Below are 9,814 nucleotides of genomic sequence, written 5' to 3' on the forward strand. Positions count from 1 at the left end.
GTCTTCACAGTAGATCAGCCCTCTGATCAACTTTGTGACCCTCTACTGGACCTGTTCCAACAGGTCCGTGTCCTTCCTGTGCTGAGGACTCCAAAGCTGCACGCAGCGCTCTGGGTGAGGAGCGAGAGAGGTCTCCCCTCAGCTTCCTTTTCTCCAGGCTGAACACCCCCAGCTCCCTCAGCCGCTACTCACACAACTTGTGCTCCAGACCCCTCACCAGCTCTGTTGCCCTTCTCTGGACTTGCTCCAGCCCCTTGATGCCTTTCTTGTAGCCACAGGCCCAAAACTGGACATAGTATTTGAGGTGAACACCTGAATATCTGAAACAGCCCCAGAGCAACCCCCTAATCTCTAAGCAAGATTAATTCTTTTCCCATATTAGATCTCCAAATCAATGTCTCCAACAGAATTCCATACATCCTCATGTGACAATTACCTGCAAAGCACCCACTTAGTGCATGTCCAAACCCACGAAAACCCTGGAGAGTAGAAAGAGCAGAATTTAACATGACAGTTTATAAGATTTGGTGCCAGTTGCAAAGTCACCTTCAGTGCCCTGCCCTGCCTGCATCGTTTATGGAGACGTGGGTGATGCAGTCAGGGGCTGCATCTCACCTTAAGGCCTGTGGCTTCTCGGATGATGTGAGTCTCATGTACTGCAATATCCAAGATAGGTGGAGATGAATCCCAACCGTTCCTGTCTGTGGCTGGTTTCATAAAACACCTCCGGGAGTCCCTGTCTCTCTTTAGCAACTGAAGAGGGAGAATTTATGACAAAAAACAGATGAATGGAATCCTTCCCCTGTCACTCCACTTGTACTTACCCAGTTGTCCAAACAGGGCAGCCGCCTTCCCAGCACAAGAATTAATCCAGAATAAGGTAGACTGACCTCTGCTTTGCCGCACCATCACTCCTGTTCTAACAGCACCCCATTTAGTCACATCAGATGTAGCTGTGAGACCTGTAGGCCACCTTCTCTGGGATGCAGGGATGTATCCAGACACTGCAGTGCAGGGTGATTAGTTCCTGCTTGGGAGTCATCAGGTTGCCCTACCTTCCTCGCTGCTCACTGAACATGGAACATTGAACACTAATAAAGTAATAAAGATATCACACCAAAAGTGTTCTATGGGGACTGAGATAAGAACAGCCAATCACTTATTGGAAATATCAAAGTCTACAAGGAGCACCAGAGACAGAGAAGGGCAAGTTTTTTAGCGTAGTGCAGCAAAGCCAACACTGGTGCAGCTCCCTAAGTTATATCAGGTTTGTGTCAGAGCCTGTCACTCATTTGATGGTTCTCAGGGAGCAGCATCTTCAGGAGAGCAAACAGGATGGTTTCCCATCCCCCAAACCCAAGCACGGGAGTGGGTGAGCAGATTCTTCCTCCTTTCTCTCGCATCTCAGAGCGTGGACAGAGAGACTGATGAAACTCAGAGCAGAGATTCAAACTGGTGTGTTAATTAAGGTGGCCATCAAATTTTGCAGCAAGCAGTGAGGACTGAGCTGATTTTTTCCCTCTTGCATATCCCGTCACAACTTCCTGGGAGTGTGTTAGACTGCGAGAAATTCCCAGATGGTTAACTGAAGTCTCTGGAGAGGCACAGGTTTTCTCAGTGTCTAAACTCAACCACTTGAGCACTTTGCACCTTCAGAAGGCGCAGTCAATGGCAAGTGCCATCTGAGAGGTATCGGATGGGTTTAGGACAGGATTTCCCTTCTTCGTGTACTTTCCTCCTGTGCCTGTTTCAGGTCAGCTGTGTGATCGTCCCACATGTGTGACAGCAGGGATGGACCAGAGGAGATGCCTCTTGTTTGCTGTGGCACTGCTTACAGCCATCCCTCTCTCAGGTAACCGTTCATGTGTTATTCTGCTCATTTCTGAGGGATTAAAGTCTGCAGGTGATAAGAAGTGCTCAAGCTGAGGGTCATGCTCTCCTGAAAAAGTCTCATTTTAACCATAAGAGCCAGAGCTGCCCTGACTATTTGCTATTGGTCAATCCATCCCTTTCCAGCCTGAGTTTCCATTTCTTGGTGGAAATGAGAAGCCCCAACCCAAGGGAGCTCTGCCACATCTACCCCTGCACAGGGCCCATAGCATTTCCCTGCTGCACAAACAGTTTGCATCAGCACAGCTGCCCCACTGAGGATGACACAGGGTTGGAAAGGGGCAAGGCAGGCTGGGAAGCTGGATGAAATGTCTCTGTACATTCTTTTAAACTTTTTTTTTGCCCCTCTCCCCCAAATAATCTCATCCTATACCACTTCTATCACCCTAGCTTCTCCCCCCCTTCTATCACTTTGGGCTTTTCAGTTTTCCCTGCCCTCATTTTGCCAGCAAGAAAATTTTTTTTGCCCCTCTCCCCCAGATAGTCTCATCCTATACAACTTCTATCACCCTAGTTTCTTCCCCTCTTCTATCACTTTGGGCTTTCCAATTTTCCCTGCCCTCATTTTGCCAGCAAGAAAAGAACAAAAGGAGAAAGTGAGTGAATGAATGCTCCAAACAAAAACTTCATTTATATATCTGTTATAAAACCTAAAGAAACTTTTATAGAAACTGAAGAAAAACACATTAACTATTTTCATCAAACCATTAATTATGCTTTTCTAAGTTTTTCTGAACCAACAGTTTCCCCAAAACATCTCCTTTTGGGTTTTGTTTTTTTTTTCATTTCTTTCCATTGTTTGGGATCTTTCTCTCATGATCTATTGTCTCATGACCTGAAAGTGCAGTAACAGAAGGGACCAATGTCATTAGTGAATATTTGCAACTTTCAATTTTCTCCCCTTTCTCTGGATTGGGGATAAATGGTTGTCCCAGTCCTCTGTGTTCTTCACGCTGGCACTTTTCCTGACTGATTTCAACCAGATGCTCACCCAAGTTTGGTTTCCACAGAAAATTTTGAGGTCACCTCTCCCAAGAATGTAATGGGAATTGTTGGCCAGGACACAATCCTTCCGTGCCACATCTCTTCCACAAAGCCACTGGAGAACATTGAAGTGCAATGGAAGAAAATCACAGACAGACATGTGGAGGACATCCACACATACAGGCAGTTTGATGGCAAATCAACACAGAAATACCCTGGGCGGACATCATTGCCAGCAGATGGATTTGCCACCGGCAATGTGTCCCTTACACTGAAGAGCGTCCAGCCAGCAGATGAAGGAACATACCGCTGCCTCGTGATGTCCAGGGACTGGAGCGCTGATGCAGCCACTGTGCTCAACATTGCAGGTTGGAGATCTCATGGGCTAGGGGGTGTAGGGGTGAAGTTTTTACAGAGGGAAAGAAGTTATCTGGAAGTGCACTGTCCCCCAGCTGATGCCCCACCCATAGGACCCAACATGTCACCTCCCCACTCACATCAGCCAGTGTGCCACATGGCACCTGCCTTTTGCTCTGATGGGATACCTTAATTCTAAGTCACTGAGAGGTCTCTAAGGAGCCAAGAAAAGTTCAACCCATGTGTCAGCACCCAGGTGGGAATCCAGGGAACTGGCGATCTGACCAGCTCCATGAGGTTCATGGTGGTTTTAGGCAAGGAAGGAGTTTAAAATTTGAATCTTCTGGGAGAGACGGGGCCTGGATTTCAACATGCATGTTCAAAAGGATTTCAACATGCATGTTCAAAGGCAGTGTCATTGAACGGTGAAATGGAGCTTGCAGGAACAGCTTGCTTAAAGCTCCTAAGAGACTGGGGTGAGTTCCCATGCCAAAAGATGTCCTGCGGGCTTCATGCCTCGCCCCTGTTGTGGTGTGTGTGGGGCTGACTAGCTGCAGTAGTCACTGCTGGGTAGGTGTAAGGCCACCTGAGAGACATAAAAGTTCTCAGGATACCTGACTTGCAGTGATGTGAATGGCTGTCTTCACTCTTGTGATTTCCCAGCTGGTGAAGGAGATGTTCTGCCCTGCCAGTTCACCTCCAAGCTGGACAGTAGGCATCATTTGTGCATAAGTATCTATAACATCAGGAGGAGCTGGTTAGCATGGACTCACTGATGAGAAAAAAGCATCCCCTTATCCAAAGGAGATTAGAGCATCTTTTGGGATAGGAGAGAGAAAAAACCGGATGTTGTCCATTGACTGGGAAAAATTTCTAGGAAATCCAGCTCGGACTCAGAATCTGACATAGATATGTATGTGGTGCATCCCACACGGGAGAATCATAGAATCATAGAATTGCCCAGGCCGGAAGGGACCTCCAATGGTCATCTAGTCCAACCTCCCCGCAGTCAGCAGAGACACCCCCAACTAGACCAGGTTGCCCAGGGCTTCATCGAGCCTCTCCTTGAATATCTCCAGGGATGGGGCCTCAACCACCTCCCTGGGCAACCTGTTCCAGTGCTCCACTACCCTCACAGTGAAGAACCCCAAGTGTGTGGTTCCCCCAAGAAGCTTTGGTGCAGTCCCCAGGCAGTGATCTTTTAGTGCCAGCCCGAGCTAGGAAGATGCTAGGGAATAAGCTGAGTGAGCTTTACTGTGCTCTTTTCTGCTTTCTATCTCCTCAAACTTGGACAAGGCTCCTACAGATTCATATTTTAAAAAAAGATATAAAGCCACACGTCTTCTGTCTGCCTGTTCCAAGAAATAGCGGGGAGCTGAGAGGCAAGTGCATCCCACAGAATTGCCTTTTCTCAGCCAAAGAAAAGTTGGCATATATGGCAGATAGAGTCTGGGATCTCAGAAAGATGATTTTAAAGATGAGGTTAAGGACTGAGAGAAACTGGCAGGACATTGGAGCAAACTCTGGATTAAGCAAGAACTATGAATCCAAGGTAGAGCTGCTTTCGTGGAAACGCATTTCTCCCAATAACAAACTCTCTTGCCTTTCAGGTACTGGTGAAGTTTTCATTGAGATGCTGGGCCCTCAAGGGCACGGGCTTGAGCTCGCCTGCAGATCACATGGATGGTTCCCCAAACCTACTGTCCAGTGGGTTTCTCAGAATAAGCACAGCCTGAATCCGGACACTGAAATAAATCAGGACAGCCACCAACTCTTCAGTGTGCTGAGTCGAGTGGTGGTTACAGGAGAGGAAGTGGGAAAAGTCACCTGTCAAATCCTGAACCCCCTGGTGCAGACTGAGAAGAAAACTACTGTGCAGCTCTCGAGTGAGTCACATCATCCTGAGAAGTCTTTGCTGTCCGTTCTTGATCCTAGAAGCCCTGAAAGGGCCTTTTCAATGACAGAGAACACAATAGCTCTGCAGTCCAGCTACACAGATCTCAGACCATCATGAATAACTGCAGGGTGTCAGTGAGAAATGGGAAGGGTCCTTCCTGCCCTAGATACCGTACCCATCCCTAGAGAAGGCAGCTCTGCTCGAAAGTGCAGGACTGTGATTAGTTCTCCATTCATCTCTACAGGAACTCCTTGAGTGGGTACACAACTTCTGGGAAATATTGCATCTTGCCAGATGACACTCAGATATTTTCTGTTCACAGGTGCTGTTTTTCCACGTGCCTCTCCGTGGGTCCCTGCCTTCTGGATACTCTTCACTTTATTTCTTCTCACATTGGCTGCTGGTGCTTTTCTGGTCTTTAGAGGTAAGGGACCTTTGTTATCAGCCTCCCTGAAACCTGCCTGTGAGAGAGAGACAGTCCCTGAACAAGACAAAAGAGCTCAGACCTCCTTCCACCCCACGCTCGGCACTTGTGGGGGTGGACATACCCACGCAGGGTGGGAGATATGACCCAAGTCCTGCGGAAGGTCTGCACTCAGGGATCAATGTGGTCACAGTCCCACCACTGTGCAAAGTGGCCTCTGTCTCAGCTGCCCCGACCCAATACCATCACCCTGGAGGGTTCAGAGCAGACAAGGTTCAAGGTGGGAAATGGAGATGGCTGATGTAACATGAATGGTGAGATTTAAAGTGGTTACAGAACCACAGAATCACTAAATTGTAGGGGTTGGAAGGGATGTCTGGAGATCATCCAGTCCAAATCCCCTGCCAAAGGCTGTGTCACCCTGAGCAAGCTGGACAGGAACACATCTAGGCGGGATTGGAATATCTCCTGAGAAGAAGATTCCACACCCTCTCTGGGCAGCCATTCCAGGGCTCTGGCACCCTCACAGGAAAGAAGTTTTTCTGTGTGTTCAGATGGAGCTTCCTGTGTTCCAGCTTATGCCCATGGTCCCTTGTCCTGACACCGGGCACTACTGAGAAGAGCCTGACCTCATCCAAGATTCTTTAGGCCACTTATATTGAGGCTGGTGATACAACAAGAACAACGGCAGAGTGGCAAAATCTAGACAAAGAGCTCATCTTCTTCATACAATGGAACAGGCTGGGCCAAATAAAAGTTCTTCTTATGTTCTGCCCCCATCCCAGTATGACATGTTCACATCCTCCCCTTGACCACCCAACTTCCAGTGACGTGTCCTGGCTGAATTCAGATGCTTTTTCCCATCCAATCCACACATGGCATCACTATCCCCTTCCTGGAATTTTCTTTGTGCTTCAGAACTTATTTCACTCTGTTCTTTGAACATTACAGCAAAACAGAGGGCATCCAGGAGAAAATACCGGGAAGCTTTATGGGAGCAAGGTAAGGCAGATCTCTTTCTCTGAGTACCCACTTTGGTGCCCACTCACAAACACCTTCCTCCCATCAGTTGGAGAGAGCTTTCCTTGCAGGCACAGAGCAAAGCTGAGACACTCGCCCTCTTCTCTCAGCTGAGGAGTTTGTCAACATGTGAAAAACACTGCATTCCCGAGAGCCCCTTTGGCTCTCCAGCCACCAGCAGAGGAAGACGCCAGCTCCTTCCCCAGGACACTTTGCCATGAAGTGGCTTCAAATCCCCTCTGCTCTCATCCTTTCATCTGTCACAAGCAGCAGGAGCACAACCCTCGGGAGATCTCAGTTTCCTTTTCCCAGGAAGCCAACTGTTCAGGGAAGGATGTGGTAGTTCCCCACATCCAAATCACAGAGAGAACCCACCACCTCCTTGCATTAGTGTGGGACAGAAGGGACAGAGTGGGTGTCAGGCGATGACTTAAGAACAACCCCACCAGCAATCCATCTTCATCACTCTTGCCCTCCACCAAGGTTCCCTCTCCTTCACATCCTCCTTTCATTCCCATAACCAGGTCCCAAGAGGGAAATTGAGGACAAGGTGTCTGCAGACCAAAATCCACACCTGCAGCCATCAGCAGCACCCACCTCACACAAATGGAGATGCCATGGGCTGATCTGGCTCCCCCAGGGCACCACCCTCAGGAGGGACATCACCCCACAGTCCCTTCAAGCCCTGCCACACTCCCATGCAGACCTGATGCAGGGACATCTGAAATTCCTGCTTCAAATCCTCCACAGGGAAAGCAAAGATGTTTTTCTCCTCTTTCTGTTGCAGAACGGGGTGACCTGAATCTTCGAATCGGTAAGAGACCATTTCCAGTGGGCAATGGGAGGGGTGTTGCCATTGTGGAACAGAGACAGAACTGCACTGCCCTTGGCAATGCAGAGATGTCTCTGATGCTGTACCCCGGAGTTAGGGATGGATGGTGACCAGTTATCCTGCTCTCTGGTCATCATTCTTCTCCCCGGGTATCTGTCTGGATCCAGCAGTGCCAGTGTCCTCTCACTGACCAAACTGCAGCCCATAACACTCCCTGTTTCTGTTTCAGATGCACTAAGCAGTGAACAGGGTAAGTCAAGGCATCTTCCTTTCCTCTGCCTCTTTGCACACAAGTCTGTCTGTGGTTGGGAGCAGCGTCTTCCCTGGACCCCACAGTCCTCGCAAAGCAGAGCCCAGACACGGCCTTCTGCCCCATCCCCCTGGGGAACCTGGGTGAGCTCCTGCTGGAGGACAGATCAGGGACTCCAGATGGCATGAGCTGAGACCCAGGTTGTCCCACAGCAGAGTGAGTTCTGCAGGGTCAGAGAGCTTGGCTCTAAGTTTGTGCTTTCCTCATGGGTCAGCTGGGGGTGTGTGATGACCATCCTGGAGGTGAGAGCACCACATACATGTGGGAAAGCCATGCTCAGCGTTGACTGTCAACAGAAGCCTACTTTTTCCTCACACCACTGTCCTCTCTACATGGCAGGTTTCAGCTAGGCCATGGCCACACAGCAGTCCTCCCTCCTCCATCCCAGCTGATGCCAGGACACAAGGCTTTCTCCATTGCTTCTGAGATACCACCCTTCAGGCACAGGGGGGCACTGAGCCAAAAATGTGGGAGGGACATGGACCCAGCATGAGTGTTTGGGCCTTTGAACACACTGTATTGCCTTTGATTTGGGTTTCCTTTTTTTTTAACAGTGTTCAGAAGAGCTCGAAGCCACATGGGTAAGTGTGTGGAGGTGGAATCAGACAGGAGGGCTGGAAGTAAAGGAGAGGTCTGGGCACTGGGGGCAAGTCCCCTTGGTTTCTTCTGCAACAAGCTACCCAAAACATTGCTCTCTGCTAAGCACATGGACATGGGCTGGATGCTTCCCTGGGTCTCGCTACACCCATGGCCGAGGTCTCAGAGGGCAGAGCTGGGAGCAGCAGGCTTGGGAATGAAGCTGTCCTGCTTTGCCTCTGAGGAAAGAGGCACCAGCCTCGGGCTAGAAGCCAGGCTTAGTCTCCAGGCTGAGCTGGCAGCAGGAGCTCTCCTTCCAGTGCTTTCTCTAGGAGGCACCTGGTGCCTCTTCTCATGAGGATCTCTGCTCCTGGCCCTCTTGCCCAGTAGCCACTAATGGCTCCTCCTCTCTCTCCCCAGTGCCCATCACCCTGGATGAAGCACACAAACACTCGGAGCTTGCTGTGTCCTCTGACCGCAGAACAGTCCAGCACAAGCCACCTGCCCAGCGGTCCATCACCGAGGGCCAGCTCCCCGTTGTGGTGGGGAGGGAGGGCTTTGCCTCTGGGCAGCACTACTGGGAGGTGCTGGTGGGAAATGGTCTGGACTGGGAGCTGGGGGTGCTGACGGAGCCTGTGAGGGGGACACTGAAAGAGAGGAGGTGGGAGGAGCTCCCTGAGGATGGGGTCTGGTCGCTGAGAAGGGTGAGGGGGGAGTACTGGCCTGAGGAGGCCAATGACAAGATACTGTCATGGAGCAGTGTCCAGCTACCAGTGGTTGGGCTGTACCTGGACTTAGAGCAGAGCACACTCTCCTTCTACAACCTTGGGACTTCATACTGCATCCTGGAAATCCCCATCAAAGGCCTTGAAGGGTCCACCAAGCTGTACCCCTTCCTCAGGCCAGGCCTTGGTGAGGCAGGAGAGGAGGGGAAACCCCTCACCATCAACCACAACACAGACTGGGACTTCCCAAACAGTCTGGTCCAAAATAGTACAAGAACATCTGACCTGAGCTTCACTAAACCTCATGGATTCTGTGAAGAGGGAGAAGGGAGAGGGTAGGGGAACAGCAGAGCTGGTCAGTGAAAGTCCTGCTTTTCTCCATGCAAACCCTGACAGTGAGGGTCAGACAAGTCTGGACTGGGAAATTCACCAAGACCAAGAACCCCACCTGAGCATGACATTTGCGGTGCCACGTGCTCCATCCCCTCCCCAGGGGAGACATGGGAAGTGATCAACCTGGACCTGTGGATGCACCCACAGCTTCTGCAGTGACCACTGCCTTGGTTTCACCACTCCCACAGGTTTCTACTCCATATTGCTCTTCATGAAATGGGCAATAAAATAGGAAACAATGTTTTTTCTTGTGGTGCTGAGGGCTGGGATGTTGTTCTGACTCTCACTCTCTGGGACCTGTGGGTGACATTTAAAATGCTGATGGAGGGTGACCCCAATCTTTCCTGCTCTGATTGCTTTAGACTCCCATATTCCAAAGTTTCCCTGAAAGGCAAATGCAGGTGTT

General features: G+C 50.1%; 2 protein-coding genes across 3 annotated transcripts; both read left to right on the top strand.

Moving 5' to 3' along the window:
* Positions 1-1,754: 1,754 nt before the first annotated feature.
* LOC106893769 (butyrophilin-like protein 9) lies at positions 1,755-6,654 on the top strand. 2 transcript variants are annotated; one of them, XM_014951979.1, is made up of 5 exons: positions 1,755-1,852; positions 2,901-3,242; positions 4,842-5,117; positions 5,451-5,552; positions 6,504-6,654. In XM_014951979.1, exons 1-5 carry the CDS (start codon positions 1,792-1,794, stop codon positions 6,575-6,577), a joined length of 855 nt encoding a protein of 284 aa, XP_014807465.1. In that variant the 5' UTR covers positions 1,755-1,791; the 3' UTR covers positions 6,578-6,654. The 2 variants fall into 2 exon arrangements, with proteins under 2 accessions (XP_014807465.1, XP_014807464.1); XM_014951978.1 differs by lacking the exon at positions 6,504-6,654 and having other exon boundaries at positions 5,451-5,783.
* Positions 6,655-7,866: 1,212 nt separating this feature from the next.
* On the top strand, positions 7,867-9,580 carry LOC106893770 (E3 ubiquitin-protein ligase TRIM39-like). Its single transcript, XM_014951980.1, has 2 exons — positions 7,867-8,295; positions 8,711-9,580. The coding sequence occupies exons 1-2, from the start codon at positions 8,292-8,294 to the stop codon at positions 9,352-9,354; spliced, it is 648 nt and encodes a 215-aa protein (XP_014807466.1). The 5' UTR covers positions 7,867-8,291; the 3' UTR covers positions 9,355-9,580.
* Positions 9,581-9,814: the final 234 nt, after the last annotated feature.

This window comes from Calidris pugnax, unplaced genomic scaffold (assembly GCF_001431845.1).
Source record: "Calidris pugnax isolate Ruff unplaced genomic scaffold, ASM143184v1 scaffold238, whole genome shotgun sequence".
Lineage (NCBI taxonomy): Eukaryota > Metazoa > Chordata > Aves > Charadriiformes > Scolopacidae > Calidris > Calidris pugnax.